At 40.8% G+C, this 23,199-nt stretch overlaps 1 protein-coding gene across 3 annotated transcripts in view; it reads right to left on the reverse strand.

Annotated features, from left to right (window-relative positions):
• Positions 1–2,711, reverse strand: part of EMID1 (EMI domain containing 1) — a 137,203-nt gene extending 134,492 nt beyond the window's left edge. The window contains exon 1 of one of the 3 annotated variants that reach the window (XM_075830024.1): positions 1,984–2,709. In XM_075830024.1, coding sequence (XP_075686139.1) covers positions 1,984–2,141 — 158 coding nt within the window. In that variant the 5' untranslated portion in view covers positions 2,142–2,709. Of the gene's footprint in view, positions 1–1,983 lie in introns of all 3 variants that reach the window. The other 2 variants (XM_075830033.1, XM_075830043.1) reach the window with 2 other exon arrangements.
• Between the last annotated feature and the right edge of the window lie 20,488 nt (positions 2,712–23,199).

The raw sequence follows: 23,199 nt of genomic DNA on the forward strand, positions 1-23,199 counted from the left end.
ATATAAGTGATAGGGGAGAACACATGCAGGAAATTTAAGTTTCTCTAAGCTGCTTTCCAGACTACAGACACGATTAAGGCTAAGTTCACACATTGCATAAAAATATACACTGGGGAACCGGTTTCAAAATCCATAACAAAATCCGCAATGAAGATCGCAGGATGCTCACAGTCCGCAGCAGATTTTTTACGCTGTGAGTAAATGGGGTTTGTTAAAACTCTGCAACGGAAATTCCGCTACTAGTACACAATGTCTGATATCCACCGTTCTGTGAATAGTGAAAGCAGAGGTGGGGTCTCTATGTGCTGAGGAGCATCACAACAGGCCCACTCCTTTATTAATTTCCAGAATACAGGTGCTATATTTTTTCTGCGAGTATTGGAAATGTCGCTGTGGGGAGTTGGAATTCTCCATGTCTACTCCCTTTGCATCACTTGAACTGCTCCCACTATTCATGTCATTATTTTAGTATATTTTAGAGAATGACAAGACATGAAGACCTAATAAACATGTGTAAAATAACCAAAGGTTGAACCTATGCTTTGTATTGCAGTCGCACTATACCTTGACAGGGACAGTTGGCGGCTAGGTATATGATCATTTATTACACATGACTATTAGAGATCTAACAAAAAGTTAAATTTGGGATAATAAATCAGTTTGTGGCAAGGAAGAATGGTACATCCCACTAGTCATAAAATTGGTGCAATTGTAGTAATAAACCAAGGTCAATGTAATTGCCTTCCATTGTACTGAGGAATCTAAACAATATGTCAGAGACTACATGGCAGAAATATAAATGGCAGAAATCATGCATCATGGGTGAAGATTTAATGGCATCATGGGCAGCGAATAATTCATATTACAATGGTACGTTGTGAAGTATAAAAAATCTATCTGATCTAATAAGTTCTGTATCTGCAAAAGCAATATGCTAGGATTGCAGTACAATGCTCGCTGAGGGGCCCGTTCTGTTGACAGTTTGTTTATCTCTGCTTTTCCTCTGTTGATTTTTCTTATATAAATTGTTAGTGTTCCCTATCCAACATCCCTAGGTCATGATCACCGCCAGCAATCTCTGTCTCAGGCCGCAATGCTCAAAACATTGTGTCCTGCAGGCAGTAACATTCACGTAAAACTGAAGTGCAAGGGTGGATTTCTGCTATAAGACGCATCGGGTCATTTCACAAATTACACCCTATTAAATTGGATTGTAAGTAGCATAATGGCCATTTCTATAAAAAGTTGCTGAATGGTCAACCCTGAATGACCCTTAGAAATAATCTCAGCTGGCACATAACAGACACAAGGAGCTCTATCTGCATCTGAACTAACTACCATGACATTGACCAACTCTTCTTGCCTTCTGTTATTTGAAAAGTATAGTGTGATCACTTTGGCAGTGAAATGGTTACATCGTCAAAGCTTGTCAGCTACTAGAGGCCCTTTACTGTCTGTACATATAGCAATTCCTTAATCCTAAAATAACCTTTAAAAATAACTGCATCTGCTAAATTTCCAGGCAGCCAGAGGGACGGGCAAGCAGAAACACATTTTTTCATTGCAATAGTGAAAAAAAAAGACATTAAAACCAGTCCATCAATGAGATGACACAGAATCTCTGTGTAGTCTATGTTTTTTTTTTATTTGATCTAGTTTGCTCTTAGAGTGCAAGCTCATGTGACAGACTGCATTTGTTTCTTTTTTGTCTATTCTCATCCAAACAGCATAAATGGGATATGGTTCCTTAGGGAACAGTTCTACTGTCCATCACACTATAAGAAACACCTAAAACATTTACACCTGTGTCAAGAATTTTAGTCCAGCCCACACGAATGAATAAAATCTAAAAGTCATGACTTTTGTTTTTTAGTGAGATGGTTTTCTGAAAAGTACAATAATTGATCATGTTAAATGCAACATATATTGTACCTTAAAGCACTTTACGCCAATTTCAACAACCACAGCAACATTTTTGGTTACCTTTTCGGGCTTGTGAGGGACTCTCTGGTTTTGACTTGCAGTGCCGGTGAATATCGGTACTGAGCGCCGGATGTCCACGTGCAACAACCTTTGTCCAGCAGGGCACAGAGGCAAAGTAGAACATGCCAACAGGAACAGCAGAGCACTGGCAAATGCATGATTCATCCACTCAGGGAATCACACTTTCTGTTCCACAAGGCCAGATTTGTCAATATAGAAATACTTCTTAAGATTGCAAAGTTACCTATGGATGCCTACTGCATAAATACAGGTAACAGGTAGCATGTGTCCAAAGGCTGTGTAAGGAAATTGTCTGGTGATCCTCGATAAACCTACCTCAAAGTCACTAAGGACAAATCCGGCCTTCAGACAGCCCCTAAGTGAGAAGTCTCACCCCCCTTACCTCCTGCCTTTCATAGAATGTGCCCCCCACGCTGCAGGGAGAACAGAAAAAAAAGACGTCTCTGAAGACTCTGCCTACTTTCCATGAACCGGCTTAGAAATCCCAAACAATTGAGTTTTTAAATCACTAGGATAGCATCCCCCCTCCTTCACCAACTCTCCTCCTTCCTTACCTACCCTGTCTTCCTTCCCCTTGTCTGTTCACTTCCTAGCTGCTGCACTCTGTCTTCCTCCCTCTTTCTTTTGCTCTTTTTCTCCTTTGGTCTCCTACCCCTCTCTCTTTTTCTCCACCCCCTGTACTTTTTTATTCCTCACTCAGACATGGAGACATTTCGTGTCTTTTGTGTGCTGTTTTAAAATTCCTCAGACTCAGCTTGTCTCTCCGTCCTATCTCTCCTCCTTGCTTTTTTATCCTCTTCTCAGTGATTCCCTCAATTTCCCCAACTAACCTTCTTCTGTTTTTCCGGGCTCATCCCATGGTTTATTTAATAGGCCCTGGAATTAGATTGTTCTGAAAACAGATCAACACACTATTGAGGAAACTGTGGCTTTAATCGATATATACAGTAGGTCTTAACAAAAAATATGCAACCCAGCAAAAGTACTCCAATGCACATAGAAGAAAGCTTCAAACATTCGAAAGAAGACAGTGAATTGTAATATATGCATTATTATACATTGCATGCATTTTATCTACATTTTACATACATTTAATCTCTTTTCGACTTAGATCACTCTGGGGCATTTGTATTCAACATGTCAATATTAGCTGTTCAGCAGAAAAAGTTGTGCAAACACGTTCCTTTAGAAGCAGGAATATGAAACATTAGTTCTGACATAACTTATAAGTTGTAATAGGGGTATGACTGAAGTGTATTACCTTATGTGACATATTTTTGAAACCTTTTCTGAAACTTGTTTTCCACCAATAAAATTATTTTACATATCTTGTAAAAGTATGATTGGTTGTGGTCCCGATGTTGTCTCCACCAATCCCTAGAATTAGGGAATCCCTTACAGGGATTGTCTCATGACAGACAATGATGGCATATCACTAGGGTGTCTATGTGTTATCACTGTGCAAATATTGGGAGACACGAGTCCTCCCAGCAGTCAAGCCCCCAGAGTACACACTTTTATGATATCTGATTGACTAGTCATAAAAGTTAATTGATGAAAACCCTTTTTAAAAATAGTCAATATTATTCAAATGCAACCAAAAAGAGAAGTATAGTAGTGATCAAGCACCAAATACATATGTGTCAAAAAATAGTTTTGTTAGGGGGGTTGATCAAAAAAGTCAGTTTAGTATATATTTGCCTGCATTCAGACCAAATGACCAAACCAAAAATGAAAAAAGATGCAATGCGCAATTGTAAGGTATCAAATATAAAATATGAAATTTATTGAGAATACTAAAACAAAGCATCTAAAAAGGTCCACAGACACTAAAAGAAGGACGCACATCAAAAACTCATGCACATAAAGTGATAAACAACATATACATGGGTCAGATAATCTAGTATATCATGGAAACGCAGACAAGAATGTACAGATAATGGCATATAAGAACGTGTTCAATAATAATCTGCATCAAACAAACAAGAATGATCTGGAGAATAAATGACCATACTGACCCATAGAGTGCTAGAGCAATTGATAGACGTCCGCCCCGACGCGCGTTTCGGCGTACTTGCCTTCGTCTTTATTCAAATGCGTAAAGGTAGTTCTCCAGATCAATATAAAAACTATTCCATGTCAGGATCTGAGGGGTCTTATTATGCAGGGAAAGATCATCAATAAATTATATTGTTTATCATGTATCGATTGTTATCAATTGATAAATTGTGGCATGTAAGGGATCCTCATAGACAGCATAATTTAAGGAACTGTAGGCAGTGGGATGGCAGGCTTATGTGATAGGCATTGCATGAATCTGCTTGCAAATTCACATTTTAAAAAGCTTCAACACAGGTACCCGCACAGGCAGATGATTTGTTATTGAATTTTCGGCAGCATATCCAGAGCCTTTTCGCAGCAAAATCTGTGCATAACACGTGCAAATTTTGCTGTGGATTCTGCTGTGGATTTCACCCCTTCTACATTTAAATAGGTTAAATCCGCAGTGAACATTCAGAATAAAATGAGCATGCTCTAATTTCCATGCGGAAAATGTTCAGCAGTTTTAAATCTTACCCACTTGCCTGACACAGTCTACCACTGCAGTTTCTCAGCCCTACAATCCATTCAGAATATCCGCAACAAATCCGGTACGTATGCAGGGGGCCTATGGTTACTTTCCCACGCATCATTTCTAGAAATATATAAAGCCCCTGGACAACTGATCAAGATTAAAAAACTTGTCCAACCATACATAACACTGGTGTTAGAATAAGCACCAAGAAAGAACGCCAAATTTCCTTAGGTCATGGTTGTGTTTTGGGGCGACATTGAGATTATTAGTAGCTTTACAAAAATACTTTATGTAGCACCAAGAGTGGCGTGGGCATGTAGACAACTAAGAAAGAAGCATGGGTACCTTGCCTCCTTTTTCTTTGCAAGTCTGTATATTGCTATGAATAAGATGAATAAGAGAAAAACAGATTATTTTTTTTAAGTGGACCTTTCAGCTCTCCTCTGTTTTAGAAAATACCTGTATTCCCCTTAAAAAAACAAATTTAGGAGCATTTTTTAACAACTCTGTGGTATGTAAAGGTATGTTCAAACACAAACTCAAAAACGTCTGAAAATACGGAGCTGTTTTCAAGGGAAAACAGCTCCTGATTTTCAGACGTCTTTTCAAGCCACTCGCGATTTTCGCTGCGTTTTTTACGGCCGTTTTTGGAGCTTTTTCAACAGAGTCTACGAAAAAAGGCTCCAAAAACCTCCCAAGAAGTAACCTGCACTTCTTTTTCGTGGCCGTTTTTTACGCGGCCATTTTTTAAAACGGACGCGTAAAAAAACGGCCCGTCTGAACAGAACGCCGTTTTTCCCATTGAAATCAATGGGCAGATGTTTGGAGGCGTTCTGCTTCCGATTTTTTGGGTCGTTTTTCGGGCGTTTACACTCTGTGTGAACATACCCTAACGCTTATCAAAGGGGCGTGTCCCTACATATTCTGACACTGTCCAATCAGGGCTGACAATGTTAGAAACATTTCCCAGAGGAATCTCAGAAAAATGCAGAGTTTTAAGAAAAAGATGCCAGCCAACATATTCCCCGCACTGTACAATTGGTGAAGTGACTGACAAGCAAAAGGACAGACAATGAGGCAAAAGTAGCCTCTGCCCAAATGAGCTTAAACTTAAGTAAATGTCAGTTCACACAGAGTTTCTTGGCACTGATTTTGACGTGGAATCCGCATCAGAATCAACAGCCCAAAACATCAGAAATCGCACCCTATTGATTTAAAAGGCGTTTTTCTTCCCGGGCGACTTTTAGCCACTCATGGGAAAAAAAGTGGCATGTCCTTACTTGCCGCAGTTTCCGCCTCTGAACTCCCATTGAAATCAATGGAAGGCAGAAAAAACCTGCAGCACTCGTTTCTGAGGGTTTTTCGCTGTGTTCTTTGCCTGCAGTCCTTGCATTAGCTTCATTGGCCGTGGATGAAAAATGCTGCGAAAATGCAGTGAAAACCACGGAAATAAAAGAACAACAGTTAGAATTCTTTCCGGAATTCTGAGGCAGATTTATTCTGCTTGCAAAAAACTCAGTATGAGGCTGCGTTCACATCTGCGTCAGGACTTCGTTCCGACGTTCCGTCTAAATATTCCATCGGAACGGAGCCCTGACTGACACAAACGGAAACCAGAGGTTTCATAGCTATGGCATATACTGTATACCATATTCTGGCAACACTGTACCATTATGCAGCAGGCATCAACTAACACATCAGTAACCACAATATATTATATAATAACTACCACTGACACCTAAATATTGCATGCTGACTACCACTAACCACCTAATGCCAGATGGGGGCTTCCACTAACCACCAGGTGCCAAGCTTCTTAAAACCAGGGACCGGATCCTGAATCTTCTATCTATTACCAGAAAGCTGAATGTACCGCAGACTACTAGTGACGATATCTGAATACTCATATTGCTACCAATGCCTCAGGGTAAGATTTTTATAGAAAGGGAGTTAGTGCAACAGAATGATTGATGTCCTCATGGCAGAGTTAGACATCCTATAAGCACAAAAGCACAGGGAATAGACAGTATTTTGTGCCACATCTCTTGACTTTTTCCTCCTTCCTCTACCATGACTCTGGGTACATCTTCCTTTATATTCTTCTGGTTGTCCACTTAGCCTTGTATTTGGTTAGTTTTGCATTCTGCTGCATCCAGGCATTGCTATACATATTTATTACCAGTCGTATTCTACTTTTCGTACCTATAGTTATACATTGTAGCATTTAGCTATTGTTGCATGGTAGTATTTTTGCATTAAGTGGTGTGGTAGTATATGGGACGCTATTCCTGAGATGGGTTGTTCTGTTAGTCCTTTGGTATATTAAACATCTATACCTTACTGATGTTGCTCTCCGCATATCACCTCTTTTATCCAGGTTCTATCCATTTATTGTTGTGATACTGTAATGCCCATGGCCGCGGGCCGCCAGGTTTACTTACCTCCTGACGGCCACAGTCATCGATCAGGGAGCGCTGTTCCCCATCTCCTCCTCAGGAAACGCCAGCGCTCACTTCTGCTTCACCCTGCTGTGTCCTGTAGGGTGCGCTCGTGCCCGCACTTAAAGGGCCAGTGCGTGCACCTGAATTAAAGACCAAATTAGCCCATGAGGACCCTGGACTATAAGAGGGGCCCAGCCCTTTCCTGCATTGCCTGAGCGTTTTTGTCGTTTACCTATGTTTGTCTCTGCAAATGGTCCCTTAGTGTTTCCTAGTTCCCAGTGTTCCCGTTCCTGCTACCTGTATCCTGTGTCCCGTGCTATCCAGGACCAAGTGCCATATAGAGTTGGAGTCGAGCTGCACTAAGTTCTACACCTGTCCTGTTACACCACGCCTGGTGTCTGCCTGCTGCCAAAGTCTCATCCGAGCCTGTTTTGCTGCTGTCGGAAATTGCCACAGGTACACCTATTTGAACTATAGACTTTGATCTGTGTCCTGTTGGCCAGCTGCCATACCGTTAAGGCGGTACGGCCAAGTGGGTCCACGCACCCAACGTGACAGATACCATGTATTGTTGATATCCTAAAGATTTCTATATTTTTTACATTACTTGGTAGTTATATATATTTCTTTGGGTGCTATGTTCCCTGTGCTTTTGTGCTTATAGGTTGTCTACTTGTTTTGTAGGAAACCCCTCTTTTTCTTTTGTTGAGGTTCTTTGTAGGTTCATAATCATGGCAGAAGTATCCAACATATTATTATTTCATAGCCATAGTGTACATAGTACAAGTATAGAATTATATAGTGCACTTCACGAAGTCAAAGTTTTTCGCCTGGTAGCGGGCAGGTACAGCTATTGCAAATAAGGCTTTACTCACATTACTGCTAATAAAGCACATAATAGTGGAATGAAATTATGCATTTTGTCACCACGTTGACTAAGGAAATCGGAATGGGTAGTTCACATTTCTGACACATTTCTTTGTCCCCGAGTGCTATATTGTAGGATAAATATATAAGAACAATATTAAAAATTTAAATTTTACTTAACAGAACATCCACACTTTTACTTTGTGTGTTTGTTTCTGCAACGTCTGCTCAGGACATGGCAGTTATCTGTAACCAAATCAGAAACAATTTAGTAGTCACACAATAAAAAAATAAAAATAAAAATCACACAACTGTGTGGGTGTTAAAGATTGTGCAATTGTTAGGGCTTATACACATCAGCATTGTCTTTCCGTTCGTTCATCTGTTCTGTTCAACCTTGCCGTCAGAGGAACAGATGAACGGAAAGCAAAATGCAAACTATCGCTTCCGTTTGCATTTCCTTTTGATTTCAGTGGTATTTTTTCTCTTTCCGTTGGTTTCAGTTTGCCTCCGCTTTGCTAGGTTTCCGTTTTATTTTTTTCACAGGAGCAACAGTGCTGCCGACTACGCTATTGTAGCGGAATGGAGGCAAGCTGAAATCAACTGAAAGAAATGCAAGGTAATGCAAACGGAAGCAATAGTTTGGCCCTTAGGGTATGTTCACACAACCTATTTTCAGACGTAATTCAGGCGTTTTACGCCTCGAATTACGCCTAAATAGACGGCTCCATTATGTCTGCAAACATCTGCCCATTGCTTGCAATGGGTTTTACGATGTTCTGTTCAGACGAGGTGTAATTTTACGCGTTGCTGCCAAAAGACGGAGCATAAAAATAGGCCCGCATCAAAGAAGTGCAGGACACTTCTTGGGACGGATTGGAGCCGTTTTTCATTGACGCCAATGAAAACCAGCTCCAATTACGTCCATAAAAGACGTCGCGAAAATCGCAAGTACTTGCAAAAACTTCTGAAATTCAGGAGCTGTTTTCGCCTGAAAACAGCTCCATAATTTCAGATGTATTTTGCGTTTGCGTGTGAACATAACCTTACAAATAAATTAACTGCAGGTTTTCGCAGCATTTCCGTTATTGATGGGTTCGGCCTACTTTAATCTAATGCGTATGACCAGCTTGTAAGTAATACAAATGGCTGCTTCTAGCTCCTTCAATCTCATGATCCTAAGGGTCTCATCTATCAGACCCCCAAACAATTACACATTGGCCCATCCTAGGGATATGCTATTAATATTACAAGTCCAAAACCCATGTAAAACATAGAAATGGCATTAGTAACGGACTAATGCTAGTGCCAATTTCCCAGATTATTCAAAGAGAAAGATCAGCAGCACATCACAGTCCCAGAGAAATTCATGAGGGGCATTAAACAGAAAAAAGTTTCAATCGGTGAAAGCAGTGTCAAGTTGTAGCCAGTCCAACTCCAAAGAGACACACACAGATAGAAAAACCGCAGCACACGCAGGTATCAAAGTATCAAAAAGAATGTCTTTATTCCACCATGAATAGCGACGTTTCGACCCAAGTGAGGGTCTTTCTCAAGCAATAAATAAAGTGAAAATGTGAGATTTATATAGGGGAAATGACATCACAACAGTTATTACATAAACAGATTGTCACGATGCGGGGTGTGGACCCACTGGGCCGTACCGTGTAGCGGGATGGCAGCTGGTCGAACAGGTAAGTATACAGTTCAATTAGTTCAGCAAGGGTACCTGAGGCAATCGTAGGCAGTAGCGAGGCAGGCACGTCCAGGACCAGGCGGTGGGAAGTCGTCAGGTGAGGTGTAGCAGATCAGCGTAGGCTGTAGCACAGCACGGCAAATAGCACAGCACGGCAATAGCACTAGGTAGCACGAAAACAGGATACGGGATACAGGAGCAAGGTACACTGGGAAGCTGGAAGACACCGGGAGACCATAAGCACGACAAACAATGGGTAACGAACAATGCTCTGGCAAAGAGCAAGGGGGCAGAGCCCTTTTTAAAGCCCAGGGCATCCTGGGCCAGATTGCAGAGTTACTGCAAAAATGCGCGCACTGGCCCTTTAAGGCCGTGCACGCGCAGGCGCGCGCGCCCGCCGGAGGCGCTGAGAATCCGGAAGTGAGTGCCGGTGCCTGACAGGGGGACGATGCTGCAATGAGGTAAGCTCTCCATGGCCACGGCCGTCGAGGTTAATGACCGAACGACGGACCGTGGCCATAGATGTTACACATATGCACATGTAACAAAATAAGAAAAATAGAAGTACATCAATATAAATACATACAAATGTGTGTAAATATATACAGTACCCAAGTGGATGGGTAACCGGACTGTCAGTTTAAACAAGCTGTCAAAATTCAGCGTTTTAATGTATTGGCGTTCGGCTCTCCCTTCTGCCCATGCGCGGGATTCACTAGACTTCATAACAACAAAAACGTTGTAGCTTAGTAACCCCGACTACTTGACCGCAAGAACCATGGCGCGTCATTGAGTGCCGCTTCCATGGTAACCCGCTCCACACTTCAACAGTCAGTAGCGTTAGACATATTACCTCCGTAATTCGATATTAATGATGTCAAATAATATAATATCAAAGTTTAAATGTATCACATTGCTCTCCACTACAGTTTCGCCTATTTTCGAAAGGCATATACAGATATTTTTTATTCATTAAGTTTATTAATAAACGTCTGTTAGGGAACGTTAATATATTAGCCAATAGACCTATATCACCAAGAGCTATATCTTGATACCATTTTATTATAATACATGACATCAAAATGGAGATAAATATGGCAGAGGGAAAATTGAACAGCAAAAAGAAATAACATTATATCAAATCAGTCCGTAAATTCTTTTTGATACTTTGATACCTGCGTGTGCTGCGGTTTTTCTATCTATGTGAACTTCCCAGATTATGTCATACACATTCTTAACTGACGTTGGGTACTATAAATCCAAATAAAGCATAGAACAACGTTATTTTAGTGGAATTAGTATAACCCCTTAATAACCGCCAATACGCCTTTTCACGGCGGTTATTAAGGGAATTTATTCACGGCGGCCTGATAAACGACCTGCACGGGTGTCCCGTACAGGCTGGAGCCAGGGCTCGGCTGTCTGATGTCAGCCGGCTCCTGCTCCAACGGTAGTGATACAAGTTTACATGGCATCCGATGTGGTGCCATGGCAGCCGGGGGCCTAACAAAGGCTCCCAGGTCTGCCCTGGCTATACACCCATTAGGACATGCCAGAGCCAGAGGTTTTATACTGACAGGCAGTAATGCTCTGGTATACAAAGTATATAAATATCGCATAGTCAAGTCCCCTAGTGGGACTGAAAAAATAATTAATGTGAAATAAAAATCAATAAAAAGCTACACCATAAAAAAATTGTTTTATTTAGTAAAAGTGTAAAAATAAAATTAAAACTACACATCTATGGTATCCCCGCAATCGTAATGACCCAAAAAATAAAGTTAGCATATTATTTAAACTGCAAGGTGAACGCCGTAAAAGAAACCCTGCAAAAAACAACGGGAAATTTGCTATTTTTTCCCATTCCCCCCAAAAAATAATAATAAAAGGTTAATCAATAAGTCCCATGTACCCCAAAATGGCAGCAATGAAGTCTAGCAAAAAACAAGCCCTCATATGGCGACATTGACGGAAAAATAAAAAAATTACACGATGCAAAATAAAAGAATTTTAGTTCAAATGTGTTTTTATTGTGCGGAAGTAGTAAAACATAAAAAACCTATACATATGTGGTATCGCCATAATCGTACCGACCCATAGACTAAAGCTAGCATGTTATTTACGCCACACGGTAAACGGCGTAAATGTAAAATGCATAGAATAATGGCTAAATTGCTATTATTTTCTATCCCCTCCAAAAAAAGTTAAGAAAAGTTAATTACAAAATCCTATATACCCCAAAACGGTGCCATTGAAAAATACAACTCAACCCGCAAAAAACAAGTCCTCATACAGCCATGTCCACGTGAAAATAAAAAAGTTATAGCTCTTTGAATGTGACGATGGAAAAACTAAAAAAATTGCTTGGACATAGGGCCCAGAATGCATGCAGAGGGAAGGGGTTAATTATACTAATAATGAAAATAATGAGTAAATCAACAACCTAAAAGAAACGTAAATAGAGATGAGTGTGCTGCCACCCACTGGCAGCACAACATACTGTATATTCTGCCTTCAATCAGTTCTTCCATACCAGCTAGATGCAGCAGGACATATTCTATGTAAAGTTACAGTCATTTATGAACTACAACTTTTCTTCAGATTATATCTCTTCACTATTTCTTTTGATCACATCTTGCAAAGAAAATTAGTCATTTTTGCAGGTTTCAGGATGTAAGCAAAATGTACAAGACAGTGGTCATGTCATGAACGATCTGAACTATCAGTTCACCAATAAGATATAAAAGAATGTGCTAGTTATGGTTGTGAGAACCATTTCTTGTTTATATTTTACCAATTTCATTATATGAACTTTTTTTCAATTATTTCTGAAAATGTTCAAATGCAATTGTGCCCTTATGTCTGGGGCCATATGTGGAGGTATAGTGGAATGATTTGCTAAAGCTTGCCATACATTTCAGATAGCTGTCAGCTGAACGGCTCAGTGTGCTGTCGGCCAAGCTTGCTTGTGTTCTCAATATGGAAAAGGAGTAAAGCCGCCGCCAGACTCCCCTAGTAGCGGCTAATCTTGCAAACAAATTGGTTAGGCATGTTGCAATCCAACAGCCTGATCCTTCTTTCCCCTGACATCTGCCATCGGGGGAGACTCGAGATACCGCCATACACATTAGATGGTCAGCCGGTCCTGCCAAAATCGTCGGGGTTGGCCGACATACATCTAATGTGTATGGTCACCTTAACGTACAATGAAGTAATCATTTTTCCGCTTATATTGTGAATAAATCCAGCAAAGTATGATGTCATCTCACACAGAAGGAAATTACACCAAAAGTGATTAGGTAGGAGAGTCCAGGTATAGATTTTGGACCATGACCGATGAGCTGTAAACCTTTTTAAGAAGTTTTTATCACAATTTAGAATCCTTTTTTAGATAAAGCACTGATATATGTGGGCAGTACAGGAACTCATTCCAGTCAATCCATCCTATCATTAACCCAACATCATAAAGAAAAATTTACATCGGGGGAGATTTATCAATAGTGTCAAAAAGAATGCATCATTTTATGTGATGGCACAAACTGGGTTAAATTTAACATGGCATATGGTAAATTTGGTGCAATTCACTTGACATGTAGATACTTTTTATTTCCCTATGCCACCTTATGGCTGACTTACTTTGCGTATGTATTTTGCAACAAAAAATAAAATGGAGCATGCCCTTATAACTTTGGTACATTTCTAGACTCCTCTAAGTTGCTCTCCTTTTACTATACACTTTTCAAGTGTCAAGTGAAGCGTAAAAAGAGTGTATTTACACATAGAGGTTTTGCTGCGTTTTTTTTCCGCGCAGGCGAAAACCGCATTGAAAAAATGCATGCGTTTTTACAGCGTTTTGAGAAATTGCGGAAAAAACATGCGTTTTTCAGTGCGTTTTTCAGCTGCATGGCGAAAACAGCAGCAAAACCACACTGTTTGAATATACCTTTAACCCCTTCAGGACGCAGCGTGTTTTGGCATCGTGGCAGAGCCGATTTTTTTAAAATCTGACATGTGTTACTTTATGTGGTAATAACTCCGGAACGTTTTTACCTATCCAAGCGATTCTGAGATTGTTTTCTCGTGACATATTGTACTTTATGTTAGTGAAAAAATCTGGTCGATAAATTCATTGCTTATTTGTGAAAAACACAAAAATTTAGAGAAAATTTGAAGAAATTATGATTTTTCCAATTTTAAATAGATTTACTTGTAAAACAGATAGTAATACCACACAAAATAGTCACAAGTTTACATTTCCCATATTTCTGCTTTATGTTTGCATCGTTTTTTTTGAACAACCTTTTATTTTTCTAGGACGTTACAAGGTTTAGAACTTTAGCAGCAATTTCTCATATTTTCAAGAAAATTTCAAAAGGCTATTTTTACAGGTACCAGTTTAGTTCTGAAGTGTTTCTGAGGGTCTTATATATTAGAATCCCCCCATAAATCACCCCATTTTATAAACTGCACCCCTCAAAGTGTTCAAAACAGCATTCAGAAAGTTTCTTAACCCTTTAGGCGTTTCACAGGAATTAAAGCAAAGTAGAGGGGAAATTTACAAATTTATTTTTTTTTGCCAAGGAAAAATGAGACCCCTAGGATCATGCTGCTAGCTGCTAGCGGTGCCACCACCCTCATGCCCGGTGTCGACGCTAGCAGCCGCTATAGCTGCTACAGCGGTAGCGACGGCCACCAAGTGTAGAAGTGCCCGGGCGGAAAGTCGACTGTCTAAGGCTGACCCTGGGTGCAGTTAGCAAGTGGCACCAGACCCGCTGGTAGTTGCAACGGCGCGGGGATACACACATCCGCTGGCGCCCCTCTTGTAGTGTGGCGACTTGTGCCCTGTTCGACCGCACTGGTCGAACGTATCTAAGGCCAGCCATTGGGATAGTAAAAAGAAGAGTACTGGCACAACTCAAGTTGAATTAAAAAACAATTAAAGTAAGGCTTCTTTCACACTAGCATTACTATAAGTTTACCGCTCTTCCATCAGAGGAAGAGAGGATCAATACAATAATCGGAAAGCAACAGTTCCGTTAGAATTACTATTGATTTCAATGGTAATTATTTTGTATCAGTTGCTTTTTGTTTCTCTCCATTCACTAGGTTTCCGTTTTTTTGAATGGAAACAAAAGTGCAGTCTGCAGAACTTTTGTTTCCGTTCAAAAAAAACGGAAACCTAGCGAACGGAGACAAACGGCAAGCAACTGATACAAAAGAATTACCATTAAATTCAATGGTAATTCTAATGGAACTGTTGCTTCCCGTTTAATGTATCGATTCTCTCTTCCTCTGATGGAAGAGAGGTAAACGTATATTAACGCTAGTGTGAATTTAGCCTAATACAATTAAGATATTAATAATATAAAAAAAACTTCTTCTGGCTTTGAACCACGGACCTTTTACATATAAGGCAAATGAGCTAGCCACTACACTATAGAAACTAACATACTTAATACTTACCAAACAGTAGTAGTTGAGGGTCAATTCAATTACGGCTGTCACTGTCTCAGTCTCTCCTGCCGGCAGGGTCTGTCTGCTTTTAGACTCACCAGTAACATGGCCTGCTTTTAGTTTTCCCATGCTAATTGAGCGCGGGAAAGCTACAAGCGGGGCTGTGATTGATGAGTCCGACACTCAAACCACCCCCTCCTGCACCCCCCTGCCTGATCTCAGGACATGAGGTCAGGACCAGGTGACTCACACGTCACTGGACCCGGCACCGACCCAATGACGGTCTGTGCATCTCTGACTGTCAGAGACAGTCACAGAACGTCATACGCTCCTCCTCCGCAGCCGCTTAAAGTCCACTCTCCTCCTAATTGCCGGCTACGCCCTGTAGCGGGCTTCCCTTCTTATTTGCACTGCGTCAGCGCGTGTACATTTTGGACAGTGTTTATTTCTGCCGGATGCTACGGACGGCAGAAGAAAACACTGGTTTTTTGCGGACTGTCCGTACATTTACGGATGGTTGGCAGCCCTGACTGAAACACAGGACTCAGAAGCAAAGGAGCACCTAGAGGATTTTGGTGACTCTTTTTTTTTTAGATTATATTTTAGGCACCATGTCAGGTTTGAAGAGGTCTTGTGATGGCAAAACAGTGGAAACCCCCTAAAAGTGACCCCATTTTGGAAACTACACCCCTGAAGGAATTTATCTAGGGGTATAGTTAGCATTTTGACCCCACAGGTATATGGCTATATTTATTGGCGTTAGTCTGTGAAAATAAAGAAGAAAATGCACCCCAACATTTGTAAAGCATCTTCTTCCGATTACGGAAATACCCCTTATGTGGTAATAAAATGATTGAATGCATAGCAGGGCTCAGAAGGGAAGGAGCGCCATTTGGATTTTGGAGCGCAAATTTTGCTGGATTGGTTTTCAGTGCCATGTCGCGTTTGCAATGCACTGGAGGGACCAAAACAGCGGAAACCCCCCAAAAGTGACAACATTTTGGAAACTACACCCCTCAAGGAATTTTTCTAGGGATATAAAGAAGAAAATGCACCCCAACATTTGTAAAGCATCTTCTTCCGATTACGGAAATACCCCTTATGTGGTAATAAAATGATTGAATGCATAGCAGGGCTCAGAAGGGAAGGAGCGCCATTTGGATTTTGGAGCGCAAATTTTGCTGGATTGGTTTTCAGTGCCATGTCGCGTTTGCAATGCACTGGAGGGACCAAAACAGCGGAAACCCCCCAAAAGTGACAACATTTTGGAAACTACACCCCTCAAGGAATTTTTCTAGGGATATAGTTAGCATTTTGACCCCACAGGTTTTTTGCAGAATTTAGTGGAATTAAGCCGTGAAAATGAATATCAACATTTTTGTCCACTAAAATTTTGAATTTTTTCATTTTCACAAGGGATAAAGGAGAAAAAGCCACCCAACATTTGTAAAGTAATTTCTCCCGAGTACGGCAATACCCCACATGTGGTCATAAATGTTTTTTTTATTAGGATTAAATTAACCTTTTCAGGACTGATCCTTTTTTTGCTTTTTCCTTTTCGTTTTCCACTCTCCGCCTTCTAAACACTGTAACTTTTTTATTTTTCCATCAATAGAGTGGTCTGAGGGCTTATTTTTTGTGGGAGGAGTTGTAGTTTCTGTGGACACAATTTAAAGTACCATATAATGCACTGGGAAACTGAAAATAATTTTTTTTGGACAAAACAGTGATTCCTCCATTGTTTTTTGGGTTTCGTTTTTACCGCTTTCACCATGCGGTAAAAAAGACAACTTAAATTTATTTTGCATCTCAATACGATTACGGTGATACCAAATGTATATAGTTTTTTTTATATTGTACTTTTACAAAGAAAAAACTATTTGTTAAAAAAAAAATATTTTTTGTATTAACACATTCTGAGAGCCATAACGTTTTTGTTTTTTGGTCGATTGAGCGGTGTGAGGGCTTATTTTTGGCAAGACGAGCTGTAGTTTTTATTGGTACCATTTTTTGGTACATACAACCTTTTAATCACGTTATTAAATTTTATTTAGGGCTAAGGTGACCAAAAAACTGTGATTTTGGCGTTTTCAATTCTTTATTTCTTACGGCATTCATCGTGCGCCATCAATTAATACTTTATTCTTTAGGTTTTATGTTTTGCAGCGTTTACACAATAAAATCTCTTTTTTTTAATAAAATAATTTATTTTTTGTGTCACCATATTCTGACAGCCATAACTTTTTTATTTTTCAGTCCAAAATTGTATTTTGTGGGACGTGTTATAGTTTTTATTGGTACTATTTTAGGGTACATGCAACATTTTGATCACTTTTTATTCTATATTTTTGGAGGGGTGGTGACCAAAAAATAGTGATTCCGGCATTGTTTTTAATTTATTCTTTTTTTTGCAGTGTTCACTGTGCGGGAAAAATAACATTACAGTTTTATAGATAGGGTTGTAACAAACGCGGTGATACCAAATATGTGTACTTTTTCTTAACGTTTTCATTTTTTTCCTATAATAAAAGACTTATTATAGGAACAAAAAAAACTTTTATTTTTACTCTTTTATAAAACATTTTTATTAACTTTTTTTTTACGTTTGACACTAATCGCTGCTAGAATACATGACACTACCTAGTAGTGTAATGTATTCCAACTATTAGTGTGACATCACAGTCACTCTGAGGGCTTATTCAGACGAACGTTAAATACGTCTGTGCAACGCGCGTGATTTTCACGCGCCTCGCACGAACCTATATTAGTCTATGGGGCCGTGCAGACAGTCCCTGACTTCCCCCGCTGCTCTCCACTCTCCTGTCCCTGTTGTAATGTGATCCTGCTGAGTGTCTGGACGGAGAGAGCAGCGAGCACGTGTCTTCACTGCTGCCGGCATGAGGACGCTCAGGGGAAATCCTGCCATGGACTCTCCACCTCTTCCTGATGTTCTCTGAAGTCTACAAAAGGTACGTGTAGTGTGTACTGTATGTATGTAATGTGTGTACTGTGTGTGTACTGTATGTGTAATGTATGTGTGTGTGCGTGTGTCTGTGTGTGTGCAGGGCCGCCACCAGGAATTTCAGGGCCCCATACAGGTAAATTTTCTGGGCCCCCCTACCGTGGCAACGCCTGTTAACGGTACTCCGTCCAGCACTATATCATGCTACCCAGGGCCGCCATCAGGAGGGGTATTAGGGGTACTGATGTGAGAGGCCCAGCCAAACCTAATCGAAAGGGGGGCCCGGCAAATGCCGTGACTTGCCTTTGGTAGAAAAAAAACAGGCCCCTGCAATGGGGCCCGTTTTTTTCACCAAAAGAATGTCGTGAGCTGCGGGCCCCCCTTTCAATTAGGTTTGGCCGGGCCTCTCACATCAGTACCCCTAATACCCCCCTGATGGCGGCCCTGTGTAGCATGGGGGTCATCATGGGAGCCGTCAAACACCGGCCGCCCGCGCGACCGATCGCGCGCACCCGCAAACTCCCGCGCGTGCGCACTCGCAAGCGCGCACCTGCGACCACACGCACCCGCGACCGGCTGGAACCGCGCACCGGATTTTGAGGCAGATTTTGACCTGCCCACACTATCTTGCCGCGCTTTTTGCTGTGTTTTTTGCCTGCAGCGATTGAGGACAGCAGACAAAAAACACACCGAAAAATGCATTTTCTGCCTCCCATTGATTTCGATGGGAGGTCAGAGGCGGAACTGCGGCAAGAAAGGACGTGCTGCTTTTTCTTTTTTCCGCGACTGGCTCCCATTGATTTCAGATTAAATCAATGGGAGGCGGTTTTGGAAGTTTTTTGGTGCTGATTCTGACGCAGTGTCCGAGTCAATATCAAGGCCCAAAAACTCTGTGAACTGGGCCTTATCGTTAGGGCTTATTCAGACGAACATGTAATGCAACGCGCGTGATATTCACGCACCTCGCACGGACCTATGTTACTCTATGGGGCCATGCAGACTGTCAGTGATTTTCACGCAGCATGTGTCCGCTGCGTGAAACGCACGACATGTCCGATATTTCTGTGTTGTTCGCGCTTTACGCACCCATTGAAGTCAATGGGTGCGTGAAAATCACGCCCAGCACTTCCGCAGCAGTATAAACTATGAATGAAAACAGAAAAGCACCACGTGCTACAAACATACAAACAGAGTGTCATAATGATGGCGGCTGCGCGAAAATCACGCAGCCACGTGTCGTGGAAATCCATCGCTCAAAATATATTAGACTGAAATTTATACGAGTCCAAACAGACTCTCAAGGCCAGACCCCATTAGTCAGTATCCTAATTAGGATATTTCACCGATATATATCGAGAGAGGAGAAGAAAACACACAGACACGCTGATATGTTCAAAAATACTCCTCTGAAGGATTTATTATCAGACTCAAACTGTTAAACTGAAATTCAGAAAGGGTGTAGGCTTGAGGTAAACCAATCAGAGACAATGTAACAATATTTGTTATTCAGTAAAAAGCATACAATAAAATACATCCCAGATACATCATTATAATTCTTCACACATTAGGCTTTGCAGGTGTCTTATCTCTTTTGGACAGAATATGCTCGTGGAGATGGGGGAGACCTTCCCTCACGCATACTTGCCACCCTCCCATCTCCCTCCCTGTCCAACTTCGCATGGGAACCAAGGTCAAAGATAAAACATACGAAATCAACATTACTTGTATTAAAGGAACAATGACTTTTGTATTCACTACAACAAAACCAAGATGGGAACTCCAGACAAGATGGCTGCTGCACGAAACTAAATCATTTAAACATTATCATCACTTTCACATAATACATATCTTAGTAATTCGGCATCCTGCTTGATAATTCACAATGTAATTTCATACAGAGAATATAAGCAAATAAATCATCCTTCACAAACCCCCCTTTTTCTCATATTAAATTACAGAAATTATATATTATGATTATGAAACTCAAACAATATATCAATAGGGCCACAACTAATATGATGCCATCACCAATGTCCGGTTTGGGTATGGGGTCCCACCAGTGTATTGACAAGTCCTGTACATCATCGTCCTCTTCTTCTCCTGTTTTCTGATTAAAACACTTGATACTGCTGACGTATTCACTCAGGTCTTTGGTCTTTACTTTGGACTATGCTGATGTCATCAGGACTTGGTTTGGTCCTTCTCATCTTTCAGACCCCGTCTCTTTTAGTTTACGTCACCAGGCTGTACACAGCACCTCATGCTGTGAGCCTGGTGTGAGATCCCACGTAGGCGGATTAGTGGAGTGTTATTGTGACTGCCACAAACCCTCCGCTCAGCTGTCTTCTTCCTCCGGTAAGTTACTTGTCTGGGCGGCTGCTTGGAATTGTGACACTGCCGTCAGTTCATGACAAACGCGTTGTATTGGCTCCGGCTGCGCCTGCCGCACCTCAGTAATGGAGTTCATCGTATTAAAAATCTTTTAGTTCATGTTTACTGGCACTTGCTGGGGACCCCCAACCCTTGTCAATTGTTAAAATAAATACTAATGTGGTGATAACATCTACGTACTATAAAAGTTGTTCTAAGTACATACAATAACAATGTCAGGCCCTTAAACTAAATCAAACAAACACCTTTTATATAAGAAAAACTTCTCTGTTCCAATGGACATGGCACCTAGAAGATGTGTAATTATTGGGTACATTTCATTTACACTTGGTGTCACGCTTTCCAGCAGAATTTGTACCTTGATCTGAGCTGATTGCCTGGAACATCTCCAGCTCACCAAAATATACACAGATTCCACATGTTTATCTGACAAATGTCGCAAACCAATTTTTCTTACTCTAATTTGTATTGCATGGGAAGGCCTCTCAAGGTCTGTTCTCTTCGTGGGAGGCAGGTATGATAAGGTTGGCACCGGTCTGCCAGGACTGTTCTGTAGGCAAATCAAACAGCTCTAACAGAATTTAGCAGCAACAGCTGTAAAGCCTGGGACATACCAATTAGATCTTACCAAATCGATCCTTGCAGTCTTGGGGCATATGTGAGGTCATACACCATCAATGCAAGTGCCATCAAGAGTGCCTTGGGTGTTACCGGTTCACCTTCCCTTATCCGTCCACATTCTGTTAGAATCTGGTTCTCACGCCTTCCGCTCCCAGTTGGACTCTTCCTGTGGAGAACAAACTTTTTCATTGTATAAACATTAATTGATCTTAATCAAATAATTAATTTGAAGAAAAACATTAACAAATAACATCTTTACATCAAACGTTCACATTGAACAATAACTAGAAGTGATACATTCAAACTGATTTTGTCTTCTTTATATATATATATATATATATATATATATATATATATATATATATATATATACATAAACACTGCACAGAATTTTCCTTTCACAATAACAAAAAAAAACAACAAATAACTAAAAATGTTTTCAAATGGGAATATTCCACTTCTGTACCTTTTATCTGTCGCATGACTCTAATAGTCCAATGCTAAGGCTGGTCCAGAACTTTACATAAAACTTAACTTCAGTATTTAATATTCCCACAACACTTCTTAAATACAATTATTAAACAAACTAACTTTGGAATAACATCTGGAGAACTGCTGATATCTTATTGTACAAACATCAGGTCAATACTTGGGATAACATTGTTCCCCTGTCACTTACACACAACGTCTGCAGTGGGGAAAATACAGGCCGGGCTTCAGGCCCCCCTGAGAGCAGATCTACACACACAAGCACATTGTCATACACTTCTACCTCGGGTAGCTGTATGTTCTGCAGTCGCTGGGACGGATAATCTGGCCGGGCTGCACTTTTCACAGGTACTTTTGCTGTTTTACCTATGTCACGCCGTGCGCACATCATGCCGGCTGCTACAAACCTAGTGGTGGCATTATTGTATCCAGGGACAAGCCAATTTACTGATACCTGGCTGCACATACTCTTGTTGTCAGTTCTGTCTTCTCTCGCTCTCTCAATTGGCTTACCCGATGATCCAATAAAGTTCCTACTACCAATGGGCCCATAATTGTGGGCGATGCCAAAAGCGTACCTAGAGTCAGTGTAAATGTCGGCCGTCTTACCTTCTGCCGGGTTACAGCCTCAGCGAGCACCTCCAGCTCCGCTCCTTGAGATGAACAAGAAGGTGAGAGTGGTTTCTGGGTAATTTACCTTGTGCCTCGTATCCTGTTCTACACATACTGTATATGATGAAGTATGTCTACATTACACATTTACATTGGAAACCCATGTCACATATAGATAGAACATTTCAAAAGGGTGGAGTTTTATTGTTCCACATTCATCTGATGATCCAGAACACTTGTAAATCCCACCCACCAGGTCCTGTAAATACCTGATTAATACAAAAACAAACAAAATATGTTACTGAAATCTGGCATAAAATAAACAATATTCAAACTATTCAAACGCCTTCTCCCCATCTAAATCTGTAAAGACTCATCTGTGAGTGATGTCACCTCTGCCTCCTGTGTAAATTTGCTGGAGGGGGATGGTCTCTTACACAATACCTCATATTGGGTGGAGACTACAGCACAGCTTACCCAGTGCCATATTCACCGTTCTGGAAGGATCTGGAACCATCTACACAGAAAAACCTCAAAATGTAGGTTACTGTCATACACATTTAATCTGGGTTACTCCTTGAAGCTCATAAACATTTTGTAGATCTCCTAGAACCAAATTCATTAATTCAAAACAAAATAAAACACAAAACAAAACTACCTGATCAGTCCCTTCACCATTCCCTCCTATTTGGACTCTGCAAAAGTAATGTAGCAGGGTTCAAAACTACAGGTCAACATAATGAGATTAGGCACTCTATCTGAGGGGCACTAGTTTAACCCCCTGTAATACACAACAGCCTGGAACAAAAATGACTTTCTCCTGACAAAAATAAATTTTATCTTTAAAATGACCTGCAACCATTTACCTGTAAAACATCTCACATTTTCAAAAATGACGTTTATGCAGCACCATAGCACGTGCCTCATGTGTGAAAACAAAAAACAACAAGACAAATGTAATTAGTTATTCAATAACACAGAAAATAATATATCTGGTAATATTAATTACTGCAAACCAATAAGCTATACATAAAAATAGGGAACAGAGGGGGCACATACATTTTCAAGACCCCGTGTCTCACAATAT

Source organism: Rhinoderma darwinii, chromosome 1, assembly GCF_050947455.1.
Source record: "Rhinoderma darwinii isolate aRhiDar2 chromosome 1, aRhiDar2.hap1, whole genome shotgun sequence".
Classification (NCBI taxonomy): domain Eukaryota; kingdom Metazoa; phylum Chordata; class Amphibia; order Anura; family Rhinodermatidae; genus Rhinoderma; species Rhinoderma darwinii.